Source organism: Corvus kubaryi, unplaced genomic scaffold (assembly GCF_017639235.1).
Source record: "Corvus kubaryi isolate FWS band 111438036 unplaced genomic scaffold, C.kubaryi_AGA036_p1.0 37387, whole genome shotgun sequence".
Lineage (NCBI taxonomy): Eukaryota > Metazoa > Chordata > Aves > Passeriformes > Corvidae > Corvus > Corvus kubaryi.
Window position 1 is genome coordinate 13,448,308 of NW_024581129.1, and position 19,031 is coordinate 13,467,338.

Genomic DNA, 19,031 nt, shown 5'->3' on the forward strand with positions numbered 1-19,031 from the left:
AAAGTTAGCTACACAGAGACAAAAACATATGCTCATAGGCATCCCATAAACTGATTCCTGATATTTCCCCTAAGAATCTCATCAGCATGAATTTTTAAGGAATTTAAATCAGGAATTGCAGGGCGTTGCGCCCCCATTAACAGATGTCTATATGTTATGTAAGAGCTTCTGAAGAAGGCAGATGTAACCCAGGATCCCCCAAAGTTGGGGTGACTACATCAAACAATGGGTATAGAAATACAAATAAACAAATATAAGTAAGGTAAACAAATCAGAGCAAAATAATTAAGAGCAAATAAATCTTAGAGAACCCATCTCACCTGTGCCACCCCAGCCTGGGCTGTTGACTGACCCATGCCCACACTGTTCACATTCATGGCTCCAGTGGATGCTGGGAACTGGTTTTGGGGCAGGAATTGGTTCTGGGTAGGAGCCTGACCCATCATGTTGTTGGAATGAGCTCCCATCATGTTCTGTGGCTGAGGCATTCGGGAAGGAGACATTGCCATCTGAAAATTAACGCCCAGATTAACTAATTACCATTTAGGATTACAGAGCAGGACAAAGGAAAATACCCTCACTGAAATCAACCAAAAGATAGGACAAAAAAAATAAAAGGAAAACTGGCTCAATTACACTAACTGGAAGGGGACATATGCCTATAAGTTCAGCATTTGTTCCACAGCATTCAGGAGGCAGTTATTTTTAAACAGGTAATATTCAGAGTGTTAACTCTGTTTTATTCTCTGGGGTGACAGAAAGAATCCAGGGAAACTAAAAATATTTCTGTTTTTCTAAAGAATAAAAACATGTTTTCATGTAGGAACAAAGAAGGTTTATGTACTGCAAAGACAATAGATGCTCTTCCACAGACTGCTTGGGATTACTGCACCTGTGGCACGTGCCCCTCTAAAGGTCTGCCTGGTGTTTTTAGAACACGTAAATGTTGAAAACAAACTCCTCACTAAAAGCCTGTCAGACTCGCTGCGTTTCCATGAAATTATCCCACAGTTTGCAGCAGTGCTCTGTGACTTGGCCTTTTCAGAGGAGATGAGGTGTGGGGTGGGCTGAGGCTGCGCTGAGCAGGGTGCTGAGGGGGGTACGAACCGCGGGCACGGCGCCCATGTTGTTCATCTGCACCGGGTGGTTCATCGGAGACGCCGCCCGCGGTCCCAGCGGTGCTTGGGGCATCTGTACATTCCCTATGGACATGGGGTTAAACTGATTCATTCCTGCAAATGCACCCCCAAAACAAGTCATTAGGAACAAGTCAGCAGAATTTATGGATCTATATTCTACTATAAAATTAACAGTTATTATGACTGAAATTCGACCGCCCTACGCTTTATCTTTTAGTTACTTGACTTAACAGACAAATCAGGATGCAAGAAGTATTTAGAACAATACTAGTCAGGGTGAAATACAATTTTTGGTGTCTAAAAAAAACATTAAATGCAAAAGATGAAGAGTAGGTGATCTGCAGAGGATGTTGGATGATCTGCAGAGACAGGATGCTATTTATAAATAATACCTTAGGATGGTTTCTTAAAATCAGGCATTTGCTTTGAAACAGCAATGTCTTATTCAGGGCTCACTGAAATGGTTGAAGTAAATATGATAAAAATACATATTGTAGGTATGAAGGCAACTCCAAGCCTCAAATCAGGACAAAAGCTGGAAACAGGGGGCTGTGCTTTTTATACAAAACATTTAATTCCTCCAAAAAACTTGTCTAAAGCTGTAATTATGGAACTATACTTGCTATCAACTTGTTATCCTATTCAAATGAATTTTTCAAGGATTTAACTTCCCAAGGACATTTCAACACAAGTTGTGACTTCATACTAACTCTGAAGCAAGAAATAAAATAGCTGAGGACACTTTTTTGAAGGAAGTTGAAGCACCTAAAAGTCATGGGTTTATATCTTTTGGAAAAAAACCACCCATGAGCTCACAGCAGCCTCAGTGAGTAATGACATGTGCTGTGAACAAGCTCCAAGGCTTTTTTAGATGCACTTTCCATCAGAAACCAAGAAAGGGTATCATTAGTTACACAGATTTTAGGACTAATGTGCTGTGTTTCCAGCTACAGGTGTATTTTTGGCTAATTAACTGATGAAAACATGCCAACATCCTTCCCCCTTTACAGTGTTTTAAAAGAGAATATCCACAGCATTCTTGCTTGAGCTGTCCTCTCTTTGGAAGCACTGAATTAATTCCCAATCCCCAGCAAAGTGCTGGATACTTATTGTTAACACTGCACTGACACACAGAGCAATGACAAAGAATGATGGTGAAAAAGGGCAGACCCAGTAGTTCCTCCATCCCAACACCAAAAAACCCCAACATAAGATCAACTTTTCCCCCCAACAATTATTTTGAGCCCACAAATTGCATTTAGAGAGGAAAACAGATACCTTGAGAAACCTGCATACGACTGATAGGCACGGTTGGCATGGACATAGGCCCATCTGCAACACAACACAAGAATAGTCAGCAAAACCAATTTTAAACACAACCTCAGGATTAGCTTGAGTCCAAAGATTCCTGAGAAGCAGAGGCAGCTCCAGCAGCACTTACTGGGTGGCCTGACGGGCTGTGCCTGGCCCATGGCAGCAGCCACCTGGGGAATCCCTGGGGGCTGGGGCCCGGGGGTCTGTAAGGCTGGTTGGTTCCCCAACATCCCTTGTTTATGGAGACGAGACCTCCGCTTCTCTTCCAGCTCCTTTTGTATCTTATAGATTTTCTCTGCTAATAAATGATAGTATTCATCCTAAAAGGGGGGGAAAAAAGAGTAATCATCAGCAGCAAAACTCATTCAGTCTACTCGAATAGCATCATCTGGTTTTAGGTTGGGGCTTTTGTTTTGTTTTTTAATGTATACACCTGCCTAATTGAAAAAGAAATATTTATTTTCAGAATCCTGGTAAATTAAGACAGGCTTAAGATTGCTGTAATGCAGAAAAGGGGAAAAAAAAGCTTCCAGAAATCGCACTTGCTTTATGGCTACCCTTCATACCTACTCTGAGTAAATTAGCAGACAAAGGAGAAGGCTGGAGGTTCTCTGTTGCTTCAGCAAAACCCAAGAAGCTGTGCTTTAGTTTCTAAGTGTTAATGATTTTTGAATGTTATTTTCATAATAAACATTTCCACTAATCCACAGACAAAAGAAAAAGATATTCCCAGCACACTGTTACACTGAATAAACTTTCAGGAGACAGATGTTAAGGACAGATCAATTTTTACATAAAGAAAGGAACTGCTCTTTTCCTAAAGAGTCTATCAACAATCATGGCAAAGGATAAACAAAACCAGACAAAACCTCAAAGGAATGGAGAAAATTCAGTGAAAAATAGTCCACAGGCACAGACAAGTAAACACTACATCTGTACAAGATGAAAAATCCATTTTACTCAACCCACACTGACAACAGATTCAATAAGACAGTCACAGTGCACACCATGTAGACAATTTTGCTTGTCAGGAATTGCTGGACACACATCTGCCAAGTGCATGAGATTATGCACCTGTTAAAGGCAAAAAAACTCCCACAAACCCTCAAGTCTACATTTCTTTTGTGGGGTCACCATGCTCTTAGAACCCAGGGTTACACAGAGCACAGGTTGAGTGATGCTTGCCCACAATCATTTTGTTTTTATTCAATTTTCATCGAAACCAGAATTTGTTATTACAGCAGGATTGAATTAATTTCAGAAAACTTAATATGAGACAGGTGTTCCTCAGCAGCCTTGTTAAGGAAGTCCAGTCATGCAATATAAAACTTTGTTTTCTAGGTCACTTCTCAGAGTTTCTCAAAAATCAGTGCAGACACTTTCTGCTGTCCAGTTTAAAAGCCTTACAGCCCCTCCCCTTCTGCTGCTCAAGCCACTTCAGTCATAACTTCCTATTTGTAAATTTGATATCGTGCTGCTTTCCCACTCCTGAAAAGGCTGTGTTCACAAGGAGCACACACTGCTAGAACAGCATTAAGCTCCTTACAGTGCCTCTTACTGATATGTTTTTCAGTGTCAAAGTAGAACGGAAGCTCCTCAAAAAGAAAGATGTAATTCCTCATGGCATTGTTAACACATTCTGAATTACTACTCCCTTCTTCCAAGTTTGCTGCTTGGAGCCAAATACATTAGATGAATTCCAATAATGGAAGCTTCTGGCCATGAGGCTCTGACAGCTGTTTTGAGGGGTGAGGAGAAGATACTTCTGGGTGTTTGTCTGTCAGAAGGCATTTAATTTTACAGTCAGGAGTTTTACTATACTATTCCTTCCTGAGAAGGTATTTAGACACCCAGGTGTGACCACGAAATCCACCTTCTATTTAAAACTGGTCTCTAAAGCTGCCAGGGTAACCAAGTGTGAGCACACCCAAGTCTTCCTTGTAAATAACCTCTTGGTAGCTACAAGGAGGATACAACATGGTCACTGACCAACACTGACAGCAGCAGCACTGTAAGTATGGCCATTGCCTATTTACCTCTAGGAAATAAAAGCTCCCTTTCCACCCCAAGCTCTTCTGGGAGATGGGCTGAGAGGGGCAGAAGTGTCTGACTGGATCATCTGATTATCACCTGAAATGCCACTAACTACTCTCTTTAGATACTCCTCCCTTGCTTAAGAAAGGATCTCAAGTTTCTCATCGGGTAGGATCTCACTGGCTGTTACTACTGCCATGAATAATGTTATCTTTTCCCAATGAAAAACTTCAGGGAGTGGTTCCTTTAGGATAGAATTACCACCATGTCATATCCTCAGCCTGTCAATCAACAGGGGTTTGCTCCCTCCAAGTAAGAGAGATTTGAACTGACATCTCTGTGCAGACAGAGCAAAAATCACAAACTACAAGAGGAATTCTGTTTTTTTTCCCACCCACAAAGCAGGAAAACTGGCTTCTTATGTCTTAGCCCAACCACTCCTGGTGCTGCAGAGTAGAGGAGAACTAATTCCATTAGTACAGGTGGAATGAAAGCAGTAGAACAGCACTGGGTCCTAGAGAAAACCTCCAGTGGTAAAGACGCCCTAAGAAAATTTTATAACTGCTGCTTATACAGAATTCCAAAAAGGGACGAAATCAGAAAGGGAAACATCAAGAACTGCAAGCTGTTCTCCAAGCTTCCTGCATGTCAATCACACTTTCAGGAGGATGCAAGCAGGGACGGATGTGATGGTGTCTAGAGGTGAGGGGGGTGAATTAGCTTGGAGTGACATGAATCACATGGTCTGGGACTACACAAACACTGTCACAGACTGAAAACACGACTTTCCTCATGAAGAGGGCAGTGAAATGATTCTCTGTGGTTTTCTTTACACTTCTAAGATCTGTGATGCTACTGTTCTTTAACATGTTGGAGTGAAGCAACATACCCTACTATTAGCAGATTCATACATGTCTCCTTCCACTTTCCTGGCATAAGCCACCAAGTTCTCCATGCGGCGATCCTTCAGTGCTGCTGGATCAGGAGTGGGGAAGATGGCTTGGACACTGCAAGGATGGAGAAACAATAATAGAAAAAAATCCTCAGAGAAACCCAAAAATCAATACAGCTTTATGATAATCACCCTGGATGCTCCCTTACACACCAGGTATGTAAAAGCATATCAAAATGGTTAAAAAAAATTTTTTTAATATTTCACACAAGATTAAAGCAAATTCGATGATGAAAATAAAGTGAGGTTTAACAGTCTGGAGTCTAAATAACTGCTCACCACAGCAGAGCAAATTTACTAGCAATAGAAACTACTTCCATGCCCACTCCTTAATGAGCATGAAGAACGAACTGAAGAGGAGGGTTAAAGGTAACTCATCCTGAGTGGCCCAGCACCTGAGAACCACTACTGGTAACTTTCAGCTTAATAGAAGAACTACTGTACTGAAATTATTTAAAAACATTGAGGAAAAAGGCAGCCTTGGTGAATACTTACAGTTTATGCACTAAATGATTGCGCAGGTCCTGAGTGACATGTTCATGCCATGCTTTCCTTACCCCGGTACTCGAAGGAGGTGCAGCCGTTGGCATTGAGCTGAGGTTTCCAACATTGCCAGAGTTTGTGCCATCATTCATTAGTGGGCTAAAGTAAAAAGAAAAAGGACTGTTAGAGTACCAGAATGCAGAGTTTTGTCGTAGATTTGATGCCTGAAGTAATCTTTGAGTTGTTGCTTTCACCACTTTCAGCTACTGCATCAAACATTCTCTTAAGTGAAATTTTGGCATCAACAAACTGCAACCCCTGAAGCAGCAAAGCTCAGGAGTTTACAAGGCACATTCACAGTGTGAATGGTAAAGAATCACAACTATGAACTTAAAAATACAAATTATTCTTCCTTTGGGACTTCATTTAAAACTATTAAATACTGTGGGGCTCTCAGGAGGCACAAAGCAGCAGCTCTGGAACTGAAACAGGAAAGAAGAGCAGAGCTGTACACGTGACTGACCATCTCCATGCCAATACAATCAGTTTTTAAAGCATGCTCTTTATTTACATTCATAAGCACGTAAATAAATGTTTAATTGAGCAAGAATGAAAATGTGTGCATTACTTATTTGTCCCAAGGGATGTTGGAAGAGCAGTTTCAGAAATTAGACCCGGTTGCTGGTCTGTTGTTATTCCTCCTGCGGGAAGGTTCATCTGGTTGGCTCCTTTGGGACAAAATTAAACATCATTGGTACACAGGTCACAATTTTGACAATAATATGACAAAACTACACTTTAGTGACCCACCTGGCTAACAAAAGAAGCAATTTATCAGTTTAAGTATTTTTATAATAATACCTGCTGTACTGCACATACATGGCTATTTAAGTTACTTACAAAAACGAGTCTATTAAAATTTTAAATTCATAAACTCTTAAGATTAGATCAATAAGCTATAAAGAAGGTAATACTAGCAATTAAGATGCAAAAAAAAAAGGTAGTATTTGTGATAGAATTGTCTGTTAGAACAGGTAACAATTGTTAAACCAAAATCCTTCAGCAATTCTGTCTCATCACCTCAGAGAATGAGCTATGGGCTATGTTTTAAAAGAAACTGAAACTCCTGCTATTTGGCAAAAGCACTATATTAAAAACTTTTTAATATTCAAACGTAAATGAACGGCAGTGTATATAAATAGTGTATTTTTAACTCACTAAACAACATGAACAGACAGTCACTACTCTGACCAAACAAAATACCAGACTGTCCTAAAAATGCAACATCAGTTATTTTAACATTGTTTTTTCTTGGTCTTTTCTGCACCTACCCAGTGCATTAATGGTCCTCATTTGCTGGTGAGCCTGAGGCTGTGCTGGCTGCTGGCCTTGGACCTGGGGCTGCAGCTGTGTTTGAGGCTGGTTGCCATATGGCAGCCCAAGGGCAGCGTAGGCTCGTTGCATGGAGCTGGGGTCAATTGGATTGGGATTACTTAGCGATGGAGTGTTCTGCTGGCCCGTGCCAACAGAACCAATGGAATTCTGGATTCCACCAGCTGGAGACCCTAAAAGGGCTATAGAAAAGAGAAAGGATAAGAGAAAATTAAAACTCGATGAGGATAAGGAGTAAAACCAGTCATGCCAAGAGTCACCAGAACATGCACATATTCTACGGTACAGACATTTTTCTGCCAGAGGACAGAACAACACCCGAGATGCCAAGTGGGAAAACTCAGCCCTTGATTCTACAGGACAGAACCCACCCTGGGTTCTGCAGTCTAAATCCATGCAGTCTAAAGAGAAGTGCTGTAAATTTCAGGCAGATAAGCCCATAATTACTTGTAAGAGATATATAGTATAGGCTCCTATACAAGGCTAAATAGGATTTTCATGCTTAGGGACAGTAAACTAAGGGGAAAAAAATTTAATTCCTCTACTTCCCTCTTTCCCATCAATCCCATTTTAGGTCAAAATATTTGGCTCCAGAACAGAGATCCTGAGTTCAGCAGAAACACTGTGTCCTTGGACACAAAGGTAATACTGAAGATCTGTTGGTAGAAATTTTCATTGCGAGCAGTCACCAGATGAATCCTCTGAAGGCCAAACTACCTTAAACCCCAAGTTACTCAGAGCTGTGAAAAACCCTGATGAGTTTCAGACTGTACTGGCAAAATCTAAAATAAGTTGGAGAGTCAGAAAGGGGTGCAACCCTGGTCAATAATTTAGACAATGTTTAGATATTCATTAACCTATATGGCTACCACAACCAACCAACCTCTCCCACCATGCAGACGTATGGAAGAGTCATTTGCATTGTAGACAGAAATGGAAACAAGAGGGTAAAGTAGTATTTACTTAATCCAGAAGTGAGTAAAATTTTGCTTTCTGGTTCTCATTTTAGCTGCAATTCTAAGTAATACCATGTTCCATTGTGAATGACCCATGGAGTACAACCTTCAGCACAAAGACACTGCATTTTGATAACCAAGACTCTGGTAGAAGTAACACTTCCTTCACATTTTCCCCCTCAGGTAATTAAGTACGTAATGTGCATTACAAATGTGTGAGCTAAACTTAGCAACAGTAATGGCTCTTAATATAGGCAACAATAACTGTTCTATGGAAATATTAGGAGCGGCACGTGGTTAGATAAAAAAGTCATGAAAACAAGCCTTCTGAGACATTAACAGCATTATCCAGGCTTTCTTAAGTCCTTACCCACTATGGAAACTGAATCACTGAAAGAGATACATAAGCTTCCAGCTTCCACCCAAGAGAAAACATACACATTGCACAGTCCAGACTTTTCCCTCTCCAGATGAGAAATCAATTTGATCTCATTTGCCAAAGAACTACTAATAAATATACTCAGATATCTCCCTCTCCTGAATAAGCAGCCCCACAAAAAACATCCTTTTTTTCCCCAAAGGACAATCCACAGTGTTTTAAAAGCTGGGATTACCATGGAAATTAAGGCTTATGTATACTTACACTCTGTGGACACACTCACAATAACTTTTGAACTCACTGATCACTTCCAAGAGAATTTAAAAACAAAGACAGAAGCTGATTAAGATCCTATCAGCTTAATTAAAAAGAAAAAAAAAAAAGAGCAACTATATGAATTCCTCATTGGACTTGCACGTACTACTCTGTAATCACAAAATCTAGGAGAAAGATGCCTCTACACTACTGCAAGCCAAGGAATAGGAACATTAAACAGCACAAAACTTGTGGCACCCTGGAATTCAAAAGGCTTCAGAGGCTGCTGTGACAGCACAGATTGTTTCAGGAGCTAATAGGAATTCCAGCTTGTTAGAGGATGATATTCCACCAGAAAAATTAGGACAAAACACCCCCAATCTGCTTTCAGCACTGGCTGGAAGTGTGGAGATGGCAGAATGCCCACAGGTGATGCCAATATTGGGAACCAGAGAAAGGCTTCTGGCCATCCCATTGTAGAGAGCCCAGCCTTCCACCATCCCTCACAGTCTCCTGGGGAAAAGACCACTGATTGTCTGAGACTGCAAGCTTGGCTTTAAGCTCACTTGGAGAAGTCCAGCACCTCCAGCCCACAGCTCTGGGCTGAGCTTTGGCAGCAGCATCAGTTACTACAAAGCATAAGTTCAGCCCCTGTGTTAGAACAGTTTTAGACTATTTGGCCTCAGCTTTTCTACACTTCACAACTCAATAGGATCCTGTTCTGACTATTTCCCAACATCAGGAATCTGTTTTTGAAGGAGTTTTTCTTGTCTGTTTGTTCACTGGTTTTACATGAAGGCATGACATTATCTGTCAAACAAGAAGATGGAGGCAGAGAGTATTAAATTTCCACTCTGGAGAAACCCAAGTGCAAATGCTGTTCCTTCTGTGACAGATACTGCAGGAAATAAAGTCAACTAAAATAAATACAGCCCTGGAACAGACACATTAGGCCACTGCTACGTGAAGCAATGTCTACTGCAATTTACTTTTCTTAACTGATGCTTCAGACATTGAGGAGCCCACGACAGAAGTTACAAGAGTGAAGTGAGCTCTGTAATTCACATTTTAAATGCTGTAAAGACAACTGGCTCTGTGTGTCCCAGTGTTACAGTGTCACTTGTGTTTATGTACTTGGGGAGGGAAGGTTCAAACGAGCACAAGTTAAGCAGCCCCAGAACTTCCTGAGCAGCCTTGGTGACATCCCGATGTCCCAGAAGGCATCAAAACCATCAAACAGCAGCTGACCTGCAGGATTCCTGTCTCAGGTAATGCTGTTTAATGACACTGCACTCATGTATTCTAGGGGGAAGCCCCTCCAGCTAATTAAAATTTATTTTAAACACAGATCCCTAATGCTATTTTAAGTATGAATGCCCAGCACTTCTCTAACCTGACCACTCCAGTGCAACATGTTAAACCATTTTTGAGAATTTTAAATTCCTAAACACTAAGGATTAGATCAATAAGCTAGAAAGAAAGTAATACTAACAATTAAGATGCAAAAAGAAAGTAGCATTTGAGACAGAATTGTCTGTTAGAACAGCTGGCAGTTGTTAAACCAAAATCCTTCAGCAATTCTGTCTCATCACCTCAGACAAGAAGATATGAGCTGGTTTAAATTTAGCCACGCTGGTTTAAATGTTTGATTTTGCTTCCAAATTCTTTAATTGAGATTTGTTCTGTTCTGCAACTCCTCACTCTGCTCATCTCAAAGTGGCTGGAGCAAAATTTGTGCTGGTGCCCTTGACTCACCTCAGCATGAGCTTGTCCTGCACTCAGCATTAGGCAGGTACATGAAGGTAAGGGTACACAATCATTTAATTAAAGGCTGTACTTGAATCAAATCACGGGGTGAAGATTTTATGAAGAACTTGAAGCAGGAAGTGCCAGTTTTAAACTTCACCACCAATGCCATTTTAATTTTTATTTAAGTTAAGCATTAAATCATAAGCCTTCAGTACAGCATTGTATCAGGCAGTCAATGGAACTCCTTCATCCATAGACTAACCATCCATCATGCGCCTCCATGGGATAACTGATGCGTCACCATTATATGATTTCCAGCAATTGAAAAAACAAGAGACATATTTTTTTTTGTAGATCTTACAGTTATTGACAGCAAGACTTGAACGAGCTGGATTTTATTTGTTTTCACAGGAAGCAGACTCCACTGAAGAAGTTGCTGCCTCCTCCTCCTGGACACGTTTCCCCCTGCATGGATATACTCACTCCTTCCTTCTCTGCAAAGGATTGGTTCCCAAATGCTCTATATTCAGGTCCTCTTCCATTTTCCACCTGTATTCAATAACCTGCTACCTCAGCCAGCTAAATCCTGGTCCTACTTCCATTTTCCTCATCAGACTCCTACTCTTTCATCCCTGACTTCACATACTCCAGAATTTCTGTCTCTGTCATCTCTAAAATCACACTTTTAGGTGAAGATTAATTGTCTCAAGTTTAATTTTTCTTAATCCAGCTTTCTCCTTGCTGCATTTTGTTTAAAATTTTCCTACAAGGAAAGTTACAGAGGAGACCAGCTCCAAGTTCACAACTCCACTTTCCGGCCTCAATCATCTGAGCGCGGATCCCAGGGGTTTTCCAGCGTCCCCTGGTCCTGGAATGACGCACACCAAGCACTGCATGGGGATGGCCCAGGACATTACAAATGGGAGCAGATCCAGGAGCTGTGGCACAACATACCTCCCCAGGCCAGGAATGGAAGAATTAAGGACCTCAAGCACGTGCATGACAAGATGAATCTTCAAAAAAATAATTGACGCAGCTAGGAAATATATCAACAACTGTTTGCAAAATTTTGTAACTCATATTGTGGTGGGCCCAGCAGGGAGCAAGAAGTACTTCCTAACAAAAACAAGCCTTCAACCCCAAAATATTTCAACCAAATTTCAAGCCATGACTTCAAAACACAGGAATCACCTGCTTATTCAAAAGAAAAGCTTAATGTTTTACCATGTGCAAAATAATATTTGTTTTCCAGTTTCCCCTGCCCCCTCAGAGGTAAATGGGACACACTATAAGAACCATGGTGGAAGAATTTTAAGTTTGTCCCAATGTGTCCTTTTAACAAGTCAGGTCACTATCAAGCATTATAGTAAAATATAGTTCAAGACTGCTTTAAAATAAATAAAAAAGGCAATACAACGGAAACCTGGCACAATGTTCTTTGCAAAAAATCTCAACACTGAAAGACCTGTACAGAAACAGCTCCATGGCAATAATCTAAACCCCAGGACTTTCCAGGACTTGCAGATCCCCAAGGAGGAGGAACAGAAAGCCACAAAAGCACAGGAATGACTGCACATGGAAGGGAGGCACCACACTGCAACGGTTCACCAGTGCTCAGCTGCAGAATGTTCTAAAAGGTGGGCACCCTTTGAATGAGCTGCTTGAAAGCCCAGCATGGACACACTAGGACTGAAATAACAACAGGAAAACAGGGATGGGCACAGGAAGGAGGGTCACCACACTTCTCATTCCTTTTCCCCTTTCTGAATGTTCTCTGTATTCTGCCAAATGCAGACTCCCTCCTCCTCCTCCCAATTTAGTAGAAGCTACCATGATTTATTCTCAAAAAAGACAACATTTTCTTCCAGTCTAAAACTAACCCAACTCTGGTTAGTTTTCACCTGAGCAGGCACAACATTTTAAAATGTGCATATTAATGTAAATCATTTCACAAACCTTCCTGAATGCCCAAAAAGGGGTACCTTTTATAATATATGTAAACAAGTACTTTTAGTGTTCTTCTTTCACCTCCCAACAAACCGTGAGGTGTTACATGTATGACTCAGAGACATAATCCAGGACAAAGAACCCTGCACCACTGGATTATTGATTAACTGAACAGAAGAAGGGGATTTCATATTTATCTCCCTCCATATGCAACAAGAGAGACAAATTCTACACTTATCCACTATAATTCTGTTGCAGTCAGACAATATCCTATTTGATCCCATAGTAAAATTATTTTTAAGGACTGTTTATGTTCAAGTTTTTGTTCTCTTTTGATCAGCTGTATGAACAACAAAACAAATAGTGCACAAACTACTTTTGTAAAGCAGCTTGTATTGAAAAATACAATTCTGTTCTGGTAGATGTTGTTAGCACTTTGATAACAACTGTGTAATAAGGATGTTAAGCACAAATGGACCATGTCATATTAAAAAGCAAAGCCTTCAACATATTTTTTGAGGGCCAAACTAAACACTTGCAACAAACTACTACTTTCAAAGTACAAAATTTATCTTGTTTATCAAGGAGAAGTTTGGTAAAATAAAACCAAAATCCTGACCTCCAAGTAGCTCTATCGTTATACTTTCTTCAGTTTTGGAGGAGGAAAACCCCTCCTAAAACCATAAAGAGAACATGCTCAATGGATAATTTTGATCATTTTAGCAGCTACTCTCCCCCCCACCTTAATCCCACCTAACCTAGGAGCAACTCTCCATCCTCCAAGGTTTACTGGTGTTCCCCCACTGCAGTCTCAGCTTAACTGGAAATCAGCAGAATGCTTCCAATCCAATTCTAATGTACAAGTTTTGCAAGTCCTGCAGCTATTTTCCACGTCTTAACCCTTATTTAAATATACTTAGGCATAACATTACTTAAGGCTTCTAGAACTTTACATTGATGCTGTAAAATGTTCCACCCTGGCATCTTTTCAAAGGACTTGATGAGAAGCAAACCTACCAACATAAGTTCAGATTTTCTGTTTCAGAGCAAGAGGGAAGAAGAAATAAACTACAAATGGATTGGCCCCAATGATCAGCAACAGCTCAGCTATTATAAAAACCAGGCATGGTTTGCAGAACTTCAGCTAATCTATACCAGTGTTAAATACACTTAATGATTAAGGCACCCAGAGCTTTTTGCATGGGAGAATTGTTTTTTCAAACATTTTTGATTATTTTAAATCATTAGCATGTTGATTTAAGTTGTTTCTAGCAGCAGGAAAAACAATCAAGTAGCTTATCTCCTTCCCAAGCCCCTACCTACATCCAAAACTGCCTCATAACTGGAATCTATTGACCTGCCTCACAATGAAACACCAGTTAGAAGTTACCACACCATTTAAAAAAGATGTGTGCTTGAGCTCAGACTTTCCCAATTATTGTGTATTTAAGTAATAAATTGCATTCAATGATCAGAAATGGGAATTCACTGCTATATCTATCCTTATACAAGATTGTTAACAGCTACTAAGTTTGTTGGGATACTGTCAAGAGATTATTCCTCCACTGCACACGTGATCAACTTTGGTTTAACAGTTTTACTGGTGCCAGCAGTAAGAGAAGTACTTACGTTGTTGGTTTCTTTTGTCACTGGCATTTTTCAGAGGAAGGCACACGGGACAGTCGTGCCGAGTACAATTCTTCCAGTGGGAGATGATTTGTCTCGAAGATGCACAATGAGCAACTGCAGCAAGGGAAAGCAAGAGTTAAGAGTCACTCCTTGGTTAATTGGTTTTGAATTATTTCATTTTTTAGAGTAACTCTACTCTTTCTCTTTCACAAGCAATACTAAAACTGCAAACAACTGATTTTTTTTGTGGTCTACCAGCAACTGAAGGAAATCAGTACTAAAATTTAAGACAAAGACATGGTGGACACTACACCCTCCTTATACAACAGAGATGAAAAGGATGCCTGCAAGGCTACACTGACACCTTCCTACCTCCAAAAGGCAAATATTGCAATACTGTACATACAACTAAATACAATTAAAATGTTTTGTGATCCCAGTGCAAATGAAGGAAACTAGTACTAAAATTTAAGACAAAGACATGGTGGATATCACACTCAATATAACAGAGGAGATGAAGAAGATGCTCGCAAGGCTACACTGGCACCATCCTCCTTGAGGAGGGCAAATATTGCACTCTGTTTTCTGAACTGGAAACTGCAGAGAGATGAGAGCTGGGAGCAGTTTAACCACAGAGCCAGTTCTGGCACTGCCTTGCACCAGGCACAGGGACCCTCTGGACGAGAAGAGAAAGGCTGAGGACAGAGAGAGCAGAGAGGCCTCACCTTGGCAGGCCTTGCCAGCCTGGCAGTGCGTCATGTGGTTGAGGACGTTCTTCATGGTGCGGCAGTGCGGGAGGGCGCAGGCGCGCACCTCGCCGTTGGCCTGCTCGCGCCGCTGACACTTGTGAGCGTGGAGCAGCAAAACCAGCTGCTGCTGGATCAGTTTGCGCTTCTCGGGGTCTGCTGTGGGCCCAGTGGCCATGGCCTGCGTCGGGACGATTCCCACTTGCTGGACCTGGGTTTGCATCTGGGACTGAGAGAAAAGCGGAGAGTTCAGCATTGTGCCTGTGAGCCGCAGCTCTGATCTTAATCTTGTACAACGATTTGAGTATCACAAAACTGTTCACTGAGCTGCAAGGGTTATTGCACCACTCCCTGCAGCATTCTCAAACATTTCTAATGCTGGAGCAACGTGAATGTATTGAAAGGTTCCTCTGTTAAAACACTTACACAAACAGGAGTTTAAATAACGAGCCATTCAAAATACTGTTTATTAGAGAGACCGTAATTCCAACAGCAACGAGCTCTTACTACTCTTACACCTCTTACTCAGAGTGGAATTCTTTAAGATCCCTTCCAAAGCACACCAATCTATGATTCTATGAATTCCAGCTTGTTTAGTGCTACAATTTCATAATATAGGTTATATTTTCATATTATAGGTTTTATACACTTCAATCCTAGTTTCTTGTCCCTAACAAAAAGAGAAGTCCAATGGGAGAAGACAATCAAAATTCTATGACTGTCTCCATGCATTACAGCAACAGGTGGAGCTGATTTTCCAAGCCTAAGTTAGTCCTTTGTCTCTCCAAGTGATATTCCTTCCGCACAGAAAATTCCCAGGGCAAGTTGTATATAGTTTTCTCCTAGTAAGGGTCACCTAAATCTGGGTTGCATTATGGCTACTGAAGAGAACGAGAGTTACCACAGGGTGACACTGGGTTGTATTAGCTTTAAAATCCAATGGTTTACTTCCAGCACCCATTCTTTAGGGACAAACTTCTGCACCAAGGCCTGAGCTCTGCCTGACAGCTGCAAACCCACAGAGATCTTCAGTCTAGGGCACAGCTCGTAACAGTGCAGAAGAGAAACAGCCTCTTTAACATGTCAATTATTCAGCACAGATTAAGTAGCTTTTCTACCTTCCCAGACAAATGTAGAAACCTGATGTTCAAAATTAAACATATCCACAGCTTGCAATGAGTCCCCTAGCAGGAACAGATATGGGACTGAAAAAGTGCTGAAATCCGTATGATTTGCAGCCTAAATTAGTCTCATGGGCAAAGAAGCAACTGTCCCAAGAATCACTTTGATTATGCACTGTGAAAACAGGTTACCACAGGAAAGCTCACCAAATTCCAAGCTACCTAAGGAAAAGGAGCCCTTAAAACCACTTATGAATAGAATATAGGAACATTAGGATTATACTAGGGAGGTAACAGAAGAAATAGTTCAATGCTGTCTGCAGAACTACTGACCAAATCCTGCACACCACATTTAAAGAAAATCAGGTTTAAGTGACAGCATAAACCATTTGTAGCCCACTCTACTTCTGACCTTTGAGAAGGATTCCCCAGCAAATTCCATAGCCCACAAAACCCTAATTTTCTTAGACCAACAAAAGGTTCCCTACACTAGTTCTCCCTATTTCAGCAGCAAGCTTTGTCCCTGCACATCAAGTTTTGGAGCTTGCTTTTCTTCTAGGGAATGAAGCACACAAGATCAAGTAGAAAACACCATGTCTGGTATTTGATGGAGGAAGTGGGGACTCTGCCACTTGATAATGATTATAGTAAGTCTTAGACAAAGAGGAACTGCTGAATCTGTTTGTCTTGGGCTTTCAAGAGAAAGAACAATAAAAGGAATAAGTGGGTGAATGAAGGAAACCCATGAACATCCGCTGCCAGTGCATGCAGCTGAAATTCAGTCTTCCATTTCTCCTGTGAACAAATCCACAGAGCAGAGAGGTTTTGCTGAAACAATTCTTGGGTCACAAATAGGAAACAATTAGTTCAGCTAATCTGCAGAAAAATACAGGGATCATGCCAAAGAAAATCTTGTTGGAAGCGATGCTTTCATCCCAGTCAAAGAATTGTTTCCCAAGCCAAGTCCTCCTTTTGTTACTACCCTTCCAGTTAACAGACACAACTGCAGCTGTATCAGCACAGATGCCCTGACCCAAAAGGGTTTCTTGAAGACTGAGTAACAAAAAAGCAGAACTGCAGAGTATCAGTGGTTTGAAGAACAAAGCAGCCTCAGTCCAGATCAGTGTGTCTGCAGGTAGGCACAAAACCCCTCAGAATATAAGGCTGCTTGTTGCTTCACCTGACTGTTTGACAGTGTTCTGGCTGAAACAGGAAGATCAGGCACTTCTGGACCCACAATTAAAATAAATCATTCAGTGGTCAGATAAACAAAGCAAAAAAGAGTTTTGCTTCTCTTGCCACTTGCTCCACCATGAACAGAGCAAACAGATCAGGGGTTGGAAATCTGCTAAAACCTCTAACAGAGATGGGAATGTCAATAATCGATTTTCTAGAAACTGAGTTATATACACTTCTATGGGGTAAGGCAGCTATTAATATCCTTTAAAATTATGGAAAGTCATTTACAGAGGAAGATGGTTCTGCCCTGTCCCTATCCTGAAGGGCAAAAGCTTCCTGCATGTCTGGGGAGCACAGATGCACAAGTATCTTGTCGTCATGGACTTGGATGGACTCAAAGTTCCCTGGCAGTTTTACTTTACTGAGGTGACCAGCAATCCTCTATGTTTTTATGTACTTATATTCAAAAACACTCAACATTGTCAAGATGGAACATTATGTACCTTTTCTCATAAAAATAGGCAGCAATCTCAGCAGCAGTGGCAGTCTTACAGCAGGTAAACAATGCAATACAGAACTCTGCCTCAGCTCTGCTCTACAGAGCATTATGTTTTTAAAATACTTTTCTTCTTCTGTAATTTCTGTTTATTTCCATGCTTTTTCCTTCTCCCTGATAGAAGAATGTGGCTTTCACTGTATGAGGACAAATCCTGTGTTTAAAAAGAGCTTTTTAGTTCTTTAAGAGAGGTTTGTAATCAACAGCAGATCTTAGCGAGGTTATTAAGAATCCACTGCCACAAATCCCACACATTGGTACATTAAGGTGAAACACCCCCAAACCCCTTCAGTTCCCTTCCAACCACAGGCCTAAAGTGTGATCCTGAGGGTCCCTTCCAGAGAAGCAATAGCAGGCATAAAGTGGATATACACATGAACTGTAAATCTCAAAGAATTTCTAATGAGCAACATTTCTATCTGAATTAAGTGTTCATAGTGTGGTCAACTCCAGTAATTGAGTATCCCAATCCAAAAGATTCAAAGAAGTCCTTCCTGCCCACAGGATTTGCAGCAATGCTCTAATAAGTGCTGAACCAGCTCTGAACAACCCAGGGAGTATCATTCTGTCCCAAAACTGAAGGAGAGCTCAAGCAGCAGCTATTGGGTGGCATCAAGGCTAAAGGCACTCCCCAGTGCAGTCACTCGATGACCAGAGCTTCACTGGGAAAGTGACACAGAACCAGTTTACACCTCTTGCAATTCACGTGGATGGTGGTTTCCCTGGTTCCACCAGTTACTCTCAACAGGCATGGAATGAGCAGCCTGGTCCTATCCAAACAGGAAGGATCCTTCTGACACCAGGAACACCAGGGTCAGCTTTGGCCCCAGAGGCTGGAAGCTCACACATGCACAAAGGGGCTGAGATGAGCACTACAAGCAAAATCATTTGCATTTGTGCCCCAAAACCCTGCAGTGCTGCATTTCCTCACCCAAGGAGCAGGAAGAATCAGGATCTGAGTCTGAATGGTGGGCAGAAGACTCCACAGGATAGGAAAAAAGGCTTCCTGAACTGGACACAGCCTCAGAAGGCCGTCCTGCTGTCTGGCGGGAGATGAGTGATGTCAGCCTATAGCACCAACCTGAGCACAGGCAGTGCTCTAGAAAATGAGAAGAGGTAGGGAGATATTCAGCTCCTGAACACAAAGCCAACATAATCACAGAATTACAGAACCATTTAGGCTGGAAGAGCCCTCTGAGA

General features: G+C 41.3%; 1 protein-coding gene across 5 annotated transcripts in view; it reads right to left on the reverse strand.

The window, feature by feature from the left end:
- LOC121669146 (CREB binding protein) overlaps nucleotides 1–19,031 on the reverse strand; it is a 95,575-nt gene that overhangs the window by 31,654 nt on the left and 44,890 nt on the right. For 4 of the 5 annotated variants that reach the window (XM_042037701.1, XM_042037698.1, XM_042037697.1 and 1 more), the window contains 10 exons: nucleotides 14,955–15,204; nucleotides 14,230–14,343; nucleotides 7,254–7,496; nucleotides 6,551–6,650; nucleotides 5,935–6,081; nucleotides 5,377–5,494; nucleotides 2,581–2,773; nucleotides 2,418–2,471; nucleotides 1,108–1,232; nucleotides 321–509 (listed from right to left, as the gene is read on the reverse strand). In XM_042037701.1, coding sequence (XP_041893635.1) covers nucleotides 321–509; nucleotides 1,108–1,232; nucleotides 2,418–2,471; nucleotides 2,581–2,773; nucleotides 5,377–5,494; nucleotides 5,935–6,081; nucleotides 6,551–6,650; nucleotides 7,254–7,496; nucleotides 14,230–14,343; nucleotides 14,955–15,204 — 1,533 coding nt within the window. The remainder of the gene's footprint in view (nucleotides 1–320; nucleotides 510–1,107; nucleotides 1,233–2,417; nucleotides 2,472–2,580; nucleotides 2,774–5,376; nucleotides 5,495–5,934; nucleotides 6,082–6,550; nucleotides 6,651–7,253; nucleotides 7,497–14,229; nucleotides 14,344–14,954; nucleotides 15,205–19,031) is intronic. The other variant, XM_042037700.1, reaches the window with a different exon arrangement.